An 18598-nucleotide genomic window follows, 5' to 3' on the forward strand; every position below is an offset into this window, starting at 1 on the left:
TGAGAAATGAGTGATTAGAATTGGATTTTGACTTTGTGTGGCGTGTTCATTTGTGGATACTTGCTATACATTTTTGTATGCATGGTATGCGAGATCAAATAGAGGACAATGATGTCTATGGTGTAATGCCCTAATTTCATTGAGGACATCTATTCAGCAGTGATTGTGCTGGGGTGTCTTTCATTTTTAATTGAAATTGTGTCGATTCGATGTTATCCGGTTTATCTTTCTCTAGAGCAGCTAACACCTGTTTGGCCTCAGGCTGATTGTTTCTGTCTTCATTGTCTTCCTGAACCACCTCCTGCATCTGGTGCATGGATATGCTTCCCCTGACAACATCATAATTATGCAGCATAAATAATATCATTGTCATTTTAGAGTCCCTTGTGGGATTATACCGTGGACCTCTGGACTTTTACAGATAGCAAAATATTTGTTTCAACATACCTTATTATAGGCTCTGTCTGTGCCTTTGTGGATCCACGTGCTTCATTATATGTTATTTTTGCTGCAATTTTTGGATTCCACACTTGTATCATCACAATATCCTGAGTGGCCCAAAGCCTACCTTGAAATAATGGTAGGCCTGCAAGGTGGTATAGAATAAATATACTGTGGCGACTTCCAGAGTACCTGACATCCACTACACAATGTAATTGGGATGATCACATAAAACCTAGATGCTGATACAATGGAAGCTCTTCCTAATCATTAATGTCACAGCATTGGTGAACGGAACAAATATGGCCACATGGGTTTCATCAATGAGCCTCTGCACTCTTGGGAAACCAGCCACTCTGAAAAAGTGAATCTTATCTTACTGCTGTTTTTGTTTTAAATCCATTAATGCTTTAATATATACAATGCTGCATTGCAGACTGGCAGATCCAACAGTCAACTTGAAAGAAATTCAAGGCAGTTCTGAGATTCACCACCATGGGGAAAGCCGTCCCAGATGTGGAAGAGGTTGGAAACCTGGCTTCAAGAAATAGCAGAGCTCTGAGATTGCTTCTTTGGTGAAGACTGATTTCCATGGACATTCCCAAGTAACTTTGAAGTTCTCTGTATACCTGCCTCCTTGGGGAGTAGGTGCACCTGTCCCTGTCATGCCTATAGCTTTGTACGGACATTCATTGGAATGTCCATTCCATGCAGTGCAGGCTGTTTCTAGCCAGAGGCCTAATCCCCAAAACTGTAGGTACAGATATTACAAGACCGGATTTTGCAGTAAGTGGTGAAGTAACCGCGCTCGCCGTTGATGCCAAAGAAAGCTGGCCACAAAGATCTAGTGATTTCTGTGGCATGGATTTCCCCTTTGCCAACATAAATTTGAATCTGGTGCCAAATCAATGGGATCTCCAGGTGTCCAGCAACATTGATGTGATCAAGCAGGGTAAACAGTCAATTACATTGAAAATTTCTCATAGGCAGCAAACCAGGAAGTAAAAGGCACTGATTATCCTTCAATTTTTATAAATTTTACAGCAAGTGAAATATAGATTGAGACATATGCATGGGACTATGATAGAAGCTGAAATATCATAAACAAACTAATAAAAATTGTAGTAAAAAAGCTATGGAACTTTTTTATAAAATTCATCTTCAAGGCCAGAGAGGTTGATCAGCAGTAGTTATGACTTAGCACACTGTCAAAAACTCAGTTACACCTCATTAACAAGGCATAGCATTTTCAGGAGGTTTTAACAGCAATATTACCGTATAAAAGAGGAAGCTCACGTCAGTTTAGTATTTTCTAAAGATTGCCAGCTGCAGGGATTTCAATAGTACACCTGATGGAACAGCAGGGAATCACTGACAGCAACTTCAGGATTTCTGCATTTAACTTCACACGCACACACCAGAAGTTGCTGTCAGTTTCACAGAGTAAAGACAGTGAACACTGACAGTTTACAACTGCAAAGCCTGGGCTATAAAAAAAACTTTGGCCTTACAGCCAGTTCTGAGTGTAATCCTCTGAGAAGTACAAAAACACGGCAATAAAAAGCCCAACAGTTCAAAAATCAATATTTCTTGCAGTCCAAGAGGTTGGGTTTCAAGTGCACTCATTTGTACTAACAGAATTGTGGGGCAGAAGAACCTGCCCCTTCACACCACTCCCCACATCCCCACAAAATTACCACTGCCACCAGTCCTTCATTTCTGGAGGTTTTGCCTTTTAAATGAAACTCACATTCTGGAACGGAGTGAGCAGTCTTCCCCCTAACATCGTTTGATTGGAAAGTACCAAGTAGTGCATTCATGGCACATTTCTGGCTCAAAGACTCTATTTCGTGCAGGGCACATGTGTAGCGGTGCAAAATCAGCTCTTTTATTGCTTCCAATATACTTGTAAATAATTTATTAAAATTGTGACAAGTATTTAGATTTAAACAAATATGTTTCAGCTTTAGTAATGTACTATGATTCATCATGAAGTATTAAAAATAATCTGTCATTGCTTGTTTCACAAACCTGTTACATTTATTTTAAGTTGAGAATGTATGAGTAAATAACAGTTTCTTTAAAGTCAAATAAAACTATAGCTACGCTCAGTATTATACAGCTAAAATCAAACAAAAAATGTATAAATTAGTTAATTTTAACTATCATCTCTAAAAAAAAAAAAATTGTGTATTGTCCATTTGTTAGGGTTCACTGTTTACTGAGCTTCAGCAGGAACTGTAACGCAAAGGATATTCCTGGGATCATGTGCTGAATGAAGTGGCACTTAAGTCACAGTGAAACCACCCAACAATCTCTGTAGATTGGCCTTCAGAGGCCTGAAGGAATCCCTGAATAGCAACATTCAGATCTGTGGGGAAAAGGCATATTAGTTCCATTGTAATGAGCAGATTGACCACTGACCCAACCTATTCCACCAACTGTATCCAGCAAATGAGTTACATAATTGTTACTGTGAATTTGGATAAAGCCAGGTTGCACAGTTTCCAAGATACTTTCTTCCTGTATAGATTGGATGTGTGGTAGGTTGATAAAAATCAGCACTTGCTTGCTGTGGCTAATTTGTCCCAGTTATTTTAATTGACTTGCCAGTTTGTAAATTCCAATCCCATGAGGAACTCTGGCAAAGGTGTGATCTGCTGATGACAGCACAGTCAACAAAATGAACCCTGTATCTCTTGCCTTTGGGGGCTTGGATGTGCTTCCCCTTGCCAGACATATCATTGCCAGCTTCTTTCTCCTTCTCTGCCTATGAAATGATTATGAAAATGATGGCATCTTCTAATGCCTTTACTGTCTCATTTGTGCACTCTCACACTCCTGTATTTCATATTTTGGTAAATTATACTGCTTTACCTTGCACTGTTGTGTTCCCTCTGCTGCAGCTGACAATGGTGAACTCACCGGTATACCCCTCAATAGCCAAGTCAAGCTGCTGTACCTCACTCTTTGTATCTATCCCCAGTGGTCATTCCCTTTGCTGCTTGGCTGTGGCTACATTTTTTTTCTGGTTCTCTGATTAGCAAACACAAACATCAGGGTTTCACATTATTTGTGCACAAATCATACACAATGACCTCTCTTCTGAGACATTGAAAGTGTTTGCAGTGTAGCTATTTGAAGCACATTTTGTATTTAAGTTTCACTAACCCACAGTGGAAAAATGACAATTTTGTGCCCTCTAAGCTTCAAAATTTGACGACAAGCAAGCCCTTTGATGCCCCTGGGCCTGACTGCTGCTTCTCATTGGCTGGTATTCTAAACAAAGATTGCATATTACAACCGTGATTCTTTCCAAGTTGACAGTTAAACTTAAAGCAATAAAAAGGAAGATGGTTCTTGGCATTGACATTGTGGAAAATGATCAGCGATAAAACAAAATGACGCAAACAGCCACAGGAATGAATGTTGTATCAGCCCTCACCGACACTGCACCTCTCCACGATGAAATTCGGCAGCTTGCTCCACAAACTGAGCAGCTGCTGCCATCAGCTGTTCTGTCTGCACAAGCCTCAGGGTGCTTAGGCGCAGGATAGCATTAGTAAATCCATATTCAGCTAACCACTGGACAAATTTGTCTGGTTAACTTTATTATGAGAATTTGAGGATTTCCTTCCACAGACTATGCCTTAAACTGGCATAATACCTAATAGCTATTGATTATATTTTCATAAAATTTAGAGATTTTATTGTTGTAAGTCGTAGGCGTTAACTCTGATTTTTATAATATTTATAATTAAATGTCTTTCATTTAGCACATACTTTCAATAACTGTCACACTTACCTCCTGGAGCATATAACAAATCACATTTTGTTAACCACCTTATTTCTACAGCTCATCTTAAGCAACACCACGGCAGATCTGCCAGTAACTTATTTAAAGCATTGCATACACTCCCTATTCGTATAACAATTCCTGTAAATGTAACACTTTTGAGTCATTCTTCATTTCATCACACTTTTTCTGCCACACTTTGTCATGCTTTTTACTTCTATTTCTTCTACTTAACTTAGGTTCATCCATCCCACCAAATTTAATTTATGGATTATATGATTTATCCAATTTTTTTTGCAATAGATTGGGTTATATAAATTATGCAAACTTAAGTTCACTCCTTTCAGCTACTGAGCAACATGCATACATTTTCACTGTGCTTCACTGATAGTATTTTATTGGAGAAGTGGAAGGATCTTCGAATCAAGCCATTCAAATAAATAATTTTCAAATTGATTATTCCGCCATTTGTTTCTAAATGACTGAATAGGACTTTAAACAAAGTAAAATCACCCCAAAATTATATATTTCACAATAACGAAGCCCTGTAATCCACTAATTGAAACTTTTGTTTCAAGGCCTTAGACTGTCTTAAAATATCAACTGTATATTTTCCTGAGGACAGTTGAAGACAGTTACAAGTCACACCTGTGCAGTCTGAACATGCAGAGTTTGGTGAATTTTCCAGCGTAAAACAGTAGGAAGTAATTCTCCTCTTACCTGTGAGGATTTATAAGGCTTTTTATTTCTAAAGACTTAAAAACAAACTAGAAATAGAATCTTCCAAGCTTTATTTCAGTTAAATTTCACATTTAAAATATTGTAAATGACTCATATTTTAACCTTGAAGATAACACCTGTAATTTATTTTGTTGACATGCAGAAAACAAAAGAAAATGTATTAATTTTTCTCAGTGGAAAAAGTCTGAACATTTCAATTGGTTTGACAAAGAGATTTAAACCTATTTGGAAAATAAATTTGTAATAATGGATTCCTCCCCATTGGCTGCACTACATATCAATTATGGTTATGTCCCTGGGCGGCACAGTGGCGCAGTGGTTAGCACCGCAGCCTCACAGCTCCAGGGACCCGGGTTCGATTCCGGGTACTGCCTGTGTGGAGTTTGCAAGTTCTCCCTGTGTCTGCGTGGGTTTTCTCCGGGTGCTCCGGTTTCCTCCCACAAGCCAAAAGACTTGCAGGTTGATAGGTAAATTGGCCATTATAAATTGTCACTAATATAGGTAGGTGGTAGGGAAATATAGGGACAGGTGGGGATGTTTGGGAATATGGGATTAGTGTAGGATTAGTATAAAATGGGTGGTTGATGTTCGGCACAGACTCGGTGGGCCGAAGGGCCTGTTTCAGTGCTGTATCTCTAATCTAATCTAATCTCTTCATTTTGGCTTGAAATTTGGTTAATATATTTTCTCTTCAGAGACAAATAAGCAAGTACAAATTGTGTACAGTTATTGTAAGCATCTTTTTTTTTAAATTTATAATAGAGTGAAAAAATTCAAAACACTATGAGGTAACTGAGTTTATTGTACAAAACTTGGAAAAATATAAACCATGAATTCTGGTACCTATTCTGAAATAAATAATGTTTATCTAAGGAATGTTCTAGAAATTCTCATGATTGACAGCAAGGCTGGCAACTGAGAACATACCAGAATTTAATGTTTGTAAACCAGACCTCTCTTTCCAAATTATTGAACATTACTGACAGCACAAAAAGATACCCTTTTATGGCTTAAAGGTAAACACCAGCAGTCCCAGACTCTTGGCCCTAGCAGTACTATTGGGGTGGGCAGAACAGAATTTGGGAGGGGGGTTCTGATTCTATCAGGCCTCCGACCATTTCTTTAAGTTGTCAAATGCTGCCAGAAATGCCTGCTTCACAAGCCCCATTAACATATCATCAGAAGATTTTGGACTTATTTTTAATTCATTCATGGGATGTAGGCGTCACTGGCCAGGCCAGCATTTATTGTCCATCCCTAATTGCCCTTGAGAAGGTGGTGGTGAGCTGCCTTCTTGAACCGCTACAGTCCATGTGCGGTAGGTACACCCACAGTGCTGTTAGGAAGGGAGTTCCAGGATTTTAACCCAGCAACAGTGAAGGAACGGCGATATAGTTCCAAGTCAGGATGGTGTGTGACTTTGAGGGGAACTTGCAGGTGGTGGTGTTCCCATGTATTTGCTGCCCTTGTCCTTCTAATTGGTAGAGGTCGCGGGTTTGGAAGGTGCTATCTAAGGAGCCTTGGTGCATTGCTGCAGTGCATCTTGCAGATGGTACACACTGCTGCCACTGTGCGTCGGTGGTGGAGGGAGTGAATGTTTGTAGATGGGGTGCCAATCAAACGGGCTGCTTTGTCCTGGATGGTGTCGAGCTTCTTGAGTGTTGTTGGAGCTGCACCCATCCAGACAAGTGGAGAGTATTCAATCACACTCCTGACTTGTGCCTTGTAGTTGGTTGACAGGCTTTGGGGAGTCAGGAGGTGAGTTACTCGCCTCAGGATTCCTAGCCTCTCACCTGCGTTTGTCGCCACTGTATTTATATGGCTACTCCAGTTCAGTTTCTGGTCAATGGTAGCCCCTAGGATGTTGATAGTGGGGGATTCAGCGATGGTAATGCCGTTGAATGTCAAGGGGAGATGGTTAGATTCTCTCTTGTTGGAGATGGTCATTGCCTGGCACTTGTGTGGCACGAATGTTACTTGCCACTTATCAGCCCAAGCCTGGATATTGTCCAGGTCTTGCTGCATTTCTACACGGACTGCTTCAGTATCTGAGGAGTCATGAATGGTGCTGAACATTGTGCAATCATCAGCGAACATCCCCACTTCTGACCTTATGACTGAAGAAAGGTTATTGATGAAGCAGCTGAATTTGGTTGGGCCTAGGACACTACCCTGAGGTACTCCTGCAGTGATGTCCTGGAGCTCAGATGATTGACCTCCAACAACCACAACCATCTTCCTTTGTGCTAGATATGACTCCATCCAGCGGAGGGTTTTCCCCCTGATTCCCATTGACCTCAGTTTTGCGAGGGCTCCTTGATGCCATAATCGGTCAAATGCTGCCTTAATGTCAAGGGCAGTCACTCTCACCTCACCTCTTGAGTTCAGCTCTTTTGTCCATGTTTGAACTAAGGCTGTAATGAGGTCAGGAGCTGAGTGGCCCTGGCGGAACCCAAATTGAGCATCACTGATCAGGTTATTGCTAAGCAAGTGCCGCTTGATGGCACTGTTGATGACACCTTCCATCACTTTACTGATGATTGAGAGTAGGCTGATGGGGCGGTAATTGGCCAGGTTGGACCTGTCCTGCTTTTTGTGTACAGGACATACCTGGGTAATTTTCCACACAGCAGGGTAGATGCCCAGTGTTGTAGTTGTACTGGAACAGCTTGGCTAGGGGCACAGCAAGTTCTGGAGCACAGGTCTTCAGTGCTATTGCCGGAATATTGTCAGGGCCCATAGCTTTTGCAGTATCCAGTGCCTTCAGTCGTTTCTTGATATCACGTGGAGTGAATCGAATTGGCTGAAGTCTGGCATCTGTGATGCTGGGGACTTCAGGAGGAGGCCGAGATGGATCATCAACTTGGCACTTCTGGCTGAAGATTGTTGCAAATGCTTCAGCCTTATCTTTCGCACTGATGTGCTGGGCTCCCCCATCATTTGAGGAAGGGGATATTTGTGGAGCCACCTCGTCCAGTTAGCTGTTTAATTGTCCGCCACCATTCATGGCTGGATGTGGCAGGACTGCAGAGCTTAGATCAGATCCATTGGTTATGGGATCGCTTAGCTCTGTCTATCGCATGCTGCTTACGCAGTTTGGCATGCAAGTAGTCCTGGGTTGTAGCTTCACCAGGTTGACACCTTATTTTGAGGTATGCCTGGTGCTGCTCCTGGCATGCCCTTCTGCACTCTTCATTGAACCAAGGTTGGTCTCCTGGCTTGATGGTAATGGTAGAGTGGGGGATATGCCGGGCCATGAGGTTACAGATTGTGGTTGAGTACAATTCTGCTGCTGCTGATGGCCCACAGCGCCTCATGGATGCCCAGTTTTGCATTGCTAGATCTGTTCGAAATCTATCCCATTTAGCATGGTGATAGTACCACACAACACGATGGACGGTATCCTCAATGTGAAGGCGGGACTTTGTCTCCACAAGGACTGTGCTGTGGTCACTCCTACCAATACAGTCATGGACAGAAGCATCTGCAGCAGGCAGATTGGTGAGGACGAGGTCAAGTATGTTTTTCCCTCGTGTTGGTTCCCTCACCACCTGCCGCATACCCAGTCTAGCAGCTATGTCCTTTAGGACTCGGCCAGCTCGGTCAGTAGTGGTGCTACCGAGCCACTCTTGGTGATGGACATTGAAGTCCCCCACCCAGAGTACATTTTGTGCCCTTGCCACCCACAGTGCTTCCTCCAAGTGGTGTTCAACATGGAGGTGTACCGAGTCATCAGCTGAGGGAGGGCGGTAGGTGGTATCAGTAGGAGGTTACCTTGCCCATGTTTGACCTGATGCCATGAGACTTCATGGGGTCCGGAGTATATGTTGAGGACTCCCGGGGCAACTCCCTCCCTACTGTATACCACTGTGTCACCACCTCTGATGGGTCTATCCTGCCGGTGGGACTGGATATACCCGGGGATGGTGATGGCAGTGTCTGGGACATTGTCTGTAAGGTATGATTCCATGAGTATGACTATGTCAGGCTGTTGCTTGACTAGCCTGTGGGACAGCTCTCCCAACTTTGGCACAAGCCCCCAGATGTTAGTAAGGAGGCTTTTGCAGGGTCGACAGGGCTGGGTTTGCCGTTATCGTTTCCGGTGCCTAGGTCGATGCCGGGTGGTCCGTCTGGTTTCATTCCTTTTTATTGACTTTATAGCGGTTAGGTACAACTGAGTGGCTTGCTAGGCCATTTCAGAGGGCATGTAAGAGTTTACCACATTGCTGTGGGTCTGGAGTCTTATGTAAGCCAGACCAGCTAAGGACAGCAGATTTCCTTCTCTGAAGGACATGAGTGAACCAGATGGGTTTTTACAACAATCGACAATGGTTTCATGGCCATCATTAGGCTAGCTTTTAATTCCAGATTTATTAATTAAATTCAAATTCCACCTTCTGCTGTGGTGGGATTCGAACCACCACACTGTGGGGATGATATCATCCATCAAAGGTTCTGTAAGTTCCTTCTCCATTGCTCCTAACTCTAAGTACCGTGGCTGCTGAGGAAAATGGTCCAGTAATGCCACAAGTGGAAGAGTCTGCATCCCAACCACTACCCTTCTCAAGATTTAGCACAGGATCCAGGCACAGCACAATGTAGCCAGAGGCTCAGTAGCAATACAGGATTTTCTGACCTAACTATTTTTTTGTTATAAAAACTTTTAAAACTACATAAGCAATTGGAAAACACATTAAATATGTACCAAGTATTTTCAACAAACCCACGGCAGCAATCACTTGACAACTAAGAATGCAGTCGATCATCACTGCAGACAGGAGTAGGAGACTGACAGTTCTGATCACAGTGGACAAGGGCTGCCTGATGGTTCTAAAGGAGCCAAAGACAAGTCAGGCTCCTTCCCCTTCCCTCTCCCAAAGGCTGGTGGACCTTAGTGCGCCCTCTCAAAACTGCCAGATCCTGGCACTCCATTCAATATTGCGAGGCCCCGCTTCCTTGCAAATGCTCCTGTAGCCCAGAAATCCCATTCACAGTCCTTTTGATCTGTTGGCCTCCCTGCAACTTACTCTTGTTGCTCAGGATAGCCTTTCCAGGGCTTCAGGATGCTAGGATACTATCCGACACTTGACCAAGAAGGGGTCCAGTGTTCTCATGTCATGGGACCTCTCTCCTTATTGCTCTCAAGCACTCAGACCCCAATTTCTTAAGAACATTGGCTCACTCCTGTACCTTTCAGCCCCTTCAATTAGACCATGACTGATCTATACCTCAACTCTATTTACCCACCTTAGCTCCATATCTCTTGATACTCTTACACAACAAAAATGTATCAATCTCAGTCCTGGAACCTTGAAATGTCCCAGCATCCACAGCCTGTTTTTGGGACAGAATTCCCCATTTCTCCTACTCCTGTGAAAAACAGATTCCTGATTTCCTTCCTAAATGGCCTAGGTCTAATTTAAAATGTATGCCTCCTCATTCTTAATTATCCTATCAAGGGAAATAGTTTCTCAGTATCTACCCTATTGTATCCTTTTAACATTTTAAACACATCGATCAGACCACTCCTCAATCTTCTGTACTCAAGGGAATACAGGCCAAGTTGAATTCAATGCTCTAAACTGCGGTGTCATTCTGGTGAATCTGCATTGCAGCTATGCCAAGGTGCTGTGCTCAAAACTGAATGCTATACTCCCCTTTGTAATCTAGCCCCTTTGAGATAAAGATCAACATTCCTTTAGCCTTTTTAATTGTTTTTTGTACGTCCCTACTAGTTTTAAATAACTTGTGTTCTTAAACTCCCAAATCTCTTTGCACCTGTACAGTCCCAAGTTTCTCACCATTTTGGAAAATACTACAATTTATCTATCTTAGTTCTAAATTGGATGATCTCACACTTGCCCACATTAAACTCCGTCTGCCATAGTTTTCCCCAAACACTTAATCTTTCCATGTCCCTTTGAAACTTTCTGCTCACATCTGCACTACATAATCTCCCTGTTAATTTATTACCATCTTAAAATATAGTTATACAACTCTCTATTCCTTCATCCAAGTCATTAATAAATATGGTGAAAAGTTGAGGCCTCAGAACAGATCCTGGGGAACACCACTTGTCACATCATGCCAATCTGAGCAGATCCCCACTCTCCTCCCACCTCCCAACCAATTCCAACTCGCATATGGAGTAATACATTACTGACCAGAACTGTGTGGGCCGAAAGGAACTGCATTATTTAGCTGTGTCCTGGTTTCTCTTGACAATTCATAAATCTCTTAAATTGCAAATAATACAGTAGCACCTATAACATGTGTAGGATGGCAATTTACAAACAGGAGCATACCAGTAATGTAATTGCAGACAGTCAGTTTAAAGATGTACAGTTGCAGTCTCATATTTATTCCAGTATATTTGGAGTACCTGAGCAAAGAACCCCATACAATATGTGCTCCTAACTAACTGCAGCTGTTGATCTGAGCTGGTCTTACAGACACAGGCTCTGATTATCCAATGAGAAAATTGCTGGTATCAATATCCACCAGTAACTTACCTAGCCAGAATTTGTGGAGTCAAAGGGAGGGGAACTAATTGGCATGGAGCAAGTGCCAATACAGGCATATCTCTGGTGCCTGCCTGCAATTGGAAAATCCAGCACCTGGGAGGGTGTTGCTCAAGCCACTCCATGCAAACTTCTACTGGCCCCCTGTTGTAGAGAAATATGATTAAAGATTGCAATATACTTTCTGTGATTGGTGATTGTATGAATAATATGCTTATGTGGGAAATGCTGGTTTAAAAAGCAAATTGTAATGAAACTATTTTTTGCCAGCCAATGAAGAATACTACATAGGAGAGATGTGTTTCCAACTCAATAAATAAGCATGGGAAACTGATTAATTATCATGTTGCAAAATTGGAGGAGTCTTTCAGAGAATTGTGATATTAGTGAACTATAGGGGTCAATTATTTATGAAGGAGTTGCAATTGCGGCCAGATGCAGCGATGTGAGATAACCTAATTTTGACTTTAAAAGCAGTAGATATAGTAAATGCAGGTGAAGTTAAATAGCCTCAGATGAAACAGCTCAGTTATGATAAAACTGTTCAGGCAGTTGGAAAAATGCAAGAGCCAGAAACAGAATGCCTGATAGGAAACCCAGTGAACAAATGCTCAGGATGCTTTGGTTCTGTCTTCACAAAGGAGGACACAAATATCATACCAGAAATGTTGGGGAACACAGGGCTTAGTGAGAGAGAGGAACTGAAGGAAATCAGTATTAGTAGAGAAATGGTGTTGAGGAAATTGATGGGATTGAAGGCCGATAAATCCCCAGGTCCTGATAGTATGCATCCGAGAGTACTTAAGGAAGTGGCCCTAGAAATAGTGGATGCATTGGTGGTCATCTTCCAAGATTCTATAGACTTTGGAACAGTTCCTCCAGATTGGAGGGTAGCTAATGTAACCCCACTATTTAAAAAGGGAGGTAGAGAGAAAGCAGGGAATTATAGACCAGTCAGCCTGACGTCAGTAGTGGGGAAAATTCTAGAGTCCATTATCAAAGATTTTGTAGCAGAACAAAGAACAGTACAGCACAGGAACGGCCTTCGGCCATTCGGCCCTCCAAGCCTGCGCCGATCTTGATGCCTGCCTAAACTAAAACCTTCTGCACTTCCGGGAACCGTATCCCGCTATTCCCATCCTATTCATGTATTTGTCAAGATGCCTCTTAGACGTCGCTATCGTACTTAGGTAACAGTGGTAGAATTGGGCAGAGTCAGCATGGATTTACGAAAGGGAAATCATGCTTGACAAATCTACTAGAATTCTTCAAGGATGCAACTAGTAGAGTTGATGAGGGGGAGCCAGTGGATGTGGTTTATTTGGATTTTCAGAAGACTTTCGACAAAGTCCCAAATAAGAGATTAGCGTTTAAAATTAAAGCACATGGGACTGGGGGTAATGTATTGCGATGGATAGAAAATTGGTTGGCAGACAGGAAACAAAGAGTAGGGATAAATGGGTCTTTTTCCGAATGGCAGGCAGTAACTAGTGGGGTCCCACAGGAATTGGTGCTAGGACCCCAGCTATTCACAATATACATTAATGATTTAGATGAGGGAACTAAATGTAATATCTCCAAATTTGCAGATGACACAAAACTGGGTGGGAGGGTGAGTTGTGAGGAGGATGCAGAGAGGCTTCAGGGTGATTTGGACAAGTTGAGTGAGTGGGCTAATGTATGGCAGATGCAGTATAATGTGGATAAATGTGAGGTTATCCACTTTGCTAGCAAAAACAGGAAGGCAGATTATCTGAACTGCTATAAACTGAGAGAGGGGAATATGCAGCGAGACCTGGGTGTTCTCATACACCAGTCACTGAAGGTAAGCACGCAGGTCCAACAGGCAGTAAAAAAGGCAAATGGTATGTTGGCCTTCATAGCAAGAGGATTCGAGTACAGGAGCAGGTATGTCTTGCTGCAATTATACAGGGCCTTGGTGAGGCCACACCTGGAATATTGTGTGCAGTTTTGGTCTCCTTATCTGAGGAAGGATGCTCTTGCTATAGAGAGAGTGCAGCGAAGGTTTACCAGACTGATTTCTGGGATGGTGGGACTGACATATGAGCAGAGATTGAGTCGGTTGGGATTATATTCGCTGGAGTTCAGAAGAGTGAGGGGGGATCTCATACAAACCTACAAAATTCTAACAGGGCTTGACAGGGTAGATGCAGGAACGATGTTCCCGATGGTGGGGGAGTCCAGAACCGGGGGTGATAGTCTAAGGAGATGGGGTAAACCTTTCAGGACTGAGATGAGGTGAAATTTCTTCACCCAGAGAGTGGTGAGCCTGTGGAATTCGCTACCACAGAAAGCAGTTGAGGCCAAAACATTGTATGTTTTCAAGAAGGAGTTAAATACGGCTCTTGGGTCTAAAGGGATCAAACGGTATGGAGTGAAAGCAGGAACAGGCTACTGAGTTGGATGATCAGCCATGATCATAATGAATGGCGGAGCAGGCTCGAAGGGCTGATTGGCCTACTCCTCCTATTTTCTATGTTTCTGTGATCAGAGATAAACTGATTGTCATTACTGCTGAAACATGCTAAGGATAAAAATCAGTGTCTAAGATTCAGACAGATGTGCACGTAGCAAGTGCACTTTAAAAATAGTTTTCCAGCCAAGTATAGAATAAAGAAACATCTGTGTGAGGTAGCATAGAGATGAACAAGATGATGAGTACATATAAACCATTTAAGTACCGGAGGATGCAAAAACAATGATTCCAAAAGAGTTGTTTGCAACAGTGAGAGTCGATGAGAGTTCTTCATCCCAATCTTCAGCAGGATCAATTCTAAGTTTCAAAGTTGAATGTGTGGTATAACAATCACAAAAAGTGATCTCGAGCAAAGTACAACACAGCAGACTATCAGAAGAAGAACATGTTTTTCTTCTTCATATCTGCATTGGACTCAATAGTCTGTGGTTATAAGGTCACACAGCACAGTCTCTCACTCAATTAAACTTTCCATAAATTACAGCCTATGCTTAGCGAAAACACCCTTTGCCTGCTATTTATAGAATCATTCAGCACAAAAGGAGGCCATTCGGCCCAGCATGCCTGTGCCTTCTCTTTGAAAGAGCTGTCCAATTAGTCCCATTCCCTGTTCTTTCGCTGTCGCCATTTAATTTATTCCTGTTCAAGAATATATCCAATTTTCTTTTTTAACTTACTATTGAATCTGCTTCCAGGTCTCTTCCATCGTTTTATATCATGACAACCATTCTGATTATCCCCTTGCAACACTCAGGTGGTGTATAGCCTGAGATGTGCAGTACATGACACTTGGTCTATTTTGTGTGTAATTTTCTTTTGTAACCTGTATAACAAAGCAATTTATGCATGACCATGTGATGGAGGTAGAAATAAAAGGAAGGTTTCACGTTGGCAGATTTAGATGTTCATTGCCGAAATCTTACTATTTTGTAAAGCACAACAAAGCATGAAAAAGAGGCAGAGTAGAAGATTTTGAAATGCAGAGTTATCTGAACAGCCATAAAAGGGCCATTCAGTTATCACTGCTCTATACTTTGTGCAGCTATTCACAGTATAACATTAATTAGGGGAAATCCAGTCTCAACATAACATTAAAAACCCCTTAAAGCGACCAGACTTTACAAATTTTAGCTGAAGCAATGATTTATAGATGCTTAAGTTTTTGACTAGTGAGGGTTTGTTTTATTCTGAGAGCAACGCCAACCTGACATGAAATAACTAGACTTGTGTGTCAATGGATTAACTTGAATCCGAACAGGATACTTGCCATTGGATTTATTTTAGCCTCATATTTGCGTTAATGTTGTAATAGCGAAGACATGAGGGTTTAACACATAGGGGTTGAGCAAAGTTTAAAGGAGTCTACATTTCTAATCAATGGTCCAATGCAACCTATAAACCGCTGCACACTATATTTACTTAACTGACATGGACTCGATGGGCCGAATGCCCTCCTTCTGTGCTGCGAATGACTCTATGCCTCCATGACCACCCGGGGCATAACAGCTTCGCGTCAGGCTGACGGGAGGCTGATTGCTGATGTGAAAGAGCCTTTTTTTAAAAAAAAAGATTTCAAGCAAAGTCTCACAATTCTCTGCAGCACAGATCTACAGGAAAGCCCCGGGTAAGAACCGACAAGAGTAAACAGCCCATGGCTTAAAGATGGGATGTCGAGAAGGAAAGCGGCTGGCTCATTGCTATAACATTACCTGCCCAAATGTCAGGAATGTACGTGATCTCGAAATTAGTTCCGATGAGTGTCCTGATGTCATTGCTGGTTGATTGGAAATCCAGTTATATATATATATATATATATTATTTAAAAAAGTATAATCGAAGGATTCCTGGCGTCTGTCGTTCTCAGATTCCCGAAAGTGAAATGCAGTTCAAATGGGACTCAAATTCTATCTTAAATCGCCGGAATTCCAAGAAGCGCATTTACAATCAAAAACAAACACACAAACCCATCCCGAAAAAGCTGCAGAGCGGTTTTCCGCACAAGGCGAGAAAATGCAACTTAGTGAATGTTGGAAGTGGAGTGGGAGGGGACTGCTGCTTTAATCCAGCTGTCTGCTCACGTTGGAACCTCGCTCTGCCTCTATGTAAATCCACAGTCTGCTGGATGGGATCTGCGGATATTCACTGAGATTGGGTTAGTTGGTGGTTACAGAGGAAGTACATGGCAGTGAGATCAGCTCTCTAAGGAAATGTTTAAGCTGTCTTTCTCATCACAGATTCACTGAATGGTGATGAACTTGTTTTTTTCCCCTCTTATGAAGTGCAAACAGGATATTAAGCGCCGAAAAGGTTAACATGACCGGAGCGTTGCTTTTTTTTTAAAAAAAAGAATTGCCTGGTTATGAATTAATCATTACCCACTTCCAGCCTATTGGAGAGTGCGCTCCCTGCCCTTTTTCACAATTGGCTGCTGCCCCCTTTCCACATTTGGCCGACACCTGGGTCCTTCATTCGAACGGGATCTTCAAAGTGAAGGAGGCTTCTAGTGGCATTGCACCTCGGGACTTGCATGAGGCAGAGCAAGAATGCTGTAGGCATGGAAACGAGTGAAGCCAACCGACCGCCGCTTGTACGTCAGGGCTGAGGCAGGAGGAGAACCAATGCAGATTGGCACTGGGCAGATTGGCACTCCCGGCAGATTGGCACTCTGAGCAGTCTCCAAAGTTCTAATGATGAAGACTCCAGGCTGGCACATCGCGTGAAGGGGATATAAAGTGTGGAGACTGATACTGTCAATTACTTCTGAAATTGGTCGAAGTACAACAGAGGAGAGTGATGGGGTACTGAGCAAGTCTGAACCATGGATTCGCCTTCGACTGAATATCAGGCAGTTTCTGTGCCTTTGAAGTCAGCAGCATGAATCCGTGTGAGTACATGAGTATTTGTGTGTGTGTTCTGTGTGAGGGGGGAGTGTACGAGGGGATAGATACCTGGCAGCGTACTAGCCCAGGCTCAATGCAGCACCGTCTATTGAAGTTGATGAAATACAAAGGGATTTCTTCTTTTTTCTAGATGGAGCTCGCAAGATGTAACACGAAGGCCGTCAAACCGTTTGTGGAAAAGTTGTAGTGAAATCACTGGCGGTTGCCACCTGTTTTTTTGTATTGAGAGCTGCCTGAATTTCAATTTTGATGCTCTAGTCATTGGAGCCCAGTTGACTGAATGTGGGGAAGCGGATTTCAGTTTTGCCTTGAGGAAGTTGCGGCTGTCGGAGCGACACACTGGGGAGTTATGGCCTTGGACGCTGCACAAGAACCCAGGGGTCCCCGTGCCAATCCAGAGAAGGTGGCAGCACAGGGGAAAGGCCGACCTCATAGCATGAAAGAAATAACTCTCACATTTGTGAAGCAGGCAAAGATACACGGGATTAAATACATCTGCTCACAACACTATTCACTGCACCACCGAGTCGTTTGGTTTTTGGCCTTTTGCACCTCGTTGGGGTTTCTGATCTCTTGGTCCTCGAACCGATTCCTTTACCTGCTCTCGTTCCCGTCCCACACCAGGTTTCACATGGAGTGGACCAAGGAGCTGAACTTCCCCGCTCTCACCATATGCAACAATAACCCCATCCGCTTTTACCAGCTGACCAAAAGTGACCTGTACTACGCGGGGCAATGGCTGGGGCTTCTCAATGAGAACCGCACAGCTCGCCCCCTGGTCACTGAGCTAATCAAAGAAGACAGACAGCAGTGGTTTCAAAAACTCTCGGATTTCCGCCTCTTTCTGCCGCCCCGGAGTTTTGAGGGGATCAGCCTGGACTTCATGGACCGCTTGGGCCATCAGTTGGATGACATGCTCCTTTCTTGCAAATACCGAGGGGATGTGTGTGGGCCACAGAACTTTACCTCAGTGAGTCTTGCCATTTCTTCCTTCTTTTTAAAAAAAAACTTTATTTGGAAATTTTATATTACCATTGACCTAACAAAAAAGTTTGTATTGAAGTATGGTGAATGTATTTTTATATATTGTCCCTGAATGAATTACAAACCATTCATGTATCTCATTGAAATTACATAACTGGTGATCTGCCACATTCCAGCTGTGAATCGAGATGTTATTTCACATCACGTGACCGTATTAAACGTCACAGAACATTAAATGCAAAACAATCCTCGTGTTACCTCTGTATACAGGGTTTGATAGCTTTAAAATTAAGTATTATAGGATGTATATTTAAATTGAATAAGGACATGGTTTCAATCAGTAACAGTTTCGTGTAGATATATCAGAACCATCCCAGGTAACTGTAAGTTGTTTGGAAGGATTTCTTGAACTCGATCATTCCACTTCACTATTAAGAACCTAATTGCGAGGCCGTACAATCAACAAAGGCAAATGAACCATTGGCTGGATTCCTGGGATTAAGATGGATATGGCACCAGATATCAGTCTTTTTGTTATACCAAACAAATCACAACATGCACTTGGCAAAATTTCTTAGCAGCTTGGAGTGATCCAGGTCCTTTTTAAACAAGTATGGTCACTACACAAAAATGAACAACAGCCCAATCTACAATAAAAGCAAAATACTGTGGATGCTGGAAATCTGAAATAAAAATAAGAGATGCTGGAAATACTCAG

General features: G+C 42.6%; 1 protein-coding gene across 2 annotated transcripts in view; it reads left to right on the plus strand.

The window, feature by feature from the left end:
* Positions 1-16168: 16168 nt before the first annotated feature.
* Positions 16169-18598, plus strand: part of asic2 (acid-sensing (proton-gated) ion channel 2) — a 460127-nt gene continuing 457697 nt past the window's right edge. For both annotated transcript variants that reach the window (XM_068013288.1, XM_068013289.1), the window contains exons 1-2: positions 16169-16880; positions 17027-17866. In XM_068013288.1, coding sequence (XP_067869389.1) covers positions 17177-17866 — 690 coding nt within the window. In that variant the 5' untranslated portion in view covers positions 16169-16880; positions 17027-17176. The remainder of the gene's footprint in view (positions 16881-17026; positions 17867-18598) is intronic.

Source organism: Heterodontus francisci, chromosome 33, assembly GCF_036365525.1.
Source record: "Heterodontus francisci isolate sHetFra1 chromosome 33, sHetFra1.hap1, whole genome shotgun sequence".
NCBI classification, from domain to species: domain Eukaryota; kingdom Metazoa; phylum Chordata; class Chondrichthyes; order Heterodontiformes; family Heterodontidae; genus Heterodontus; species Heterodontus francisci.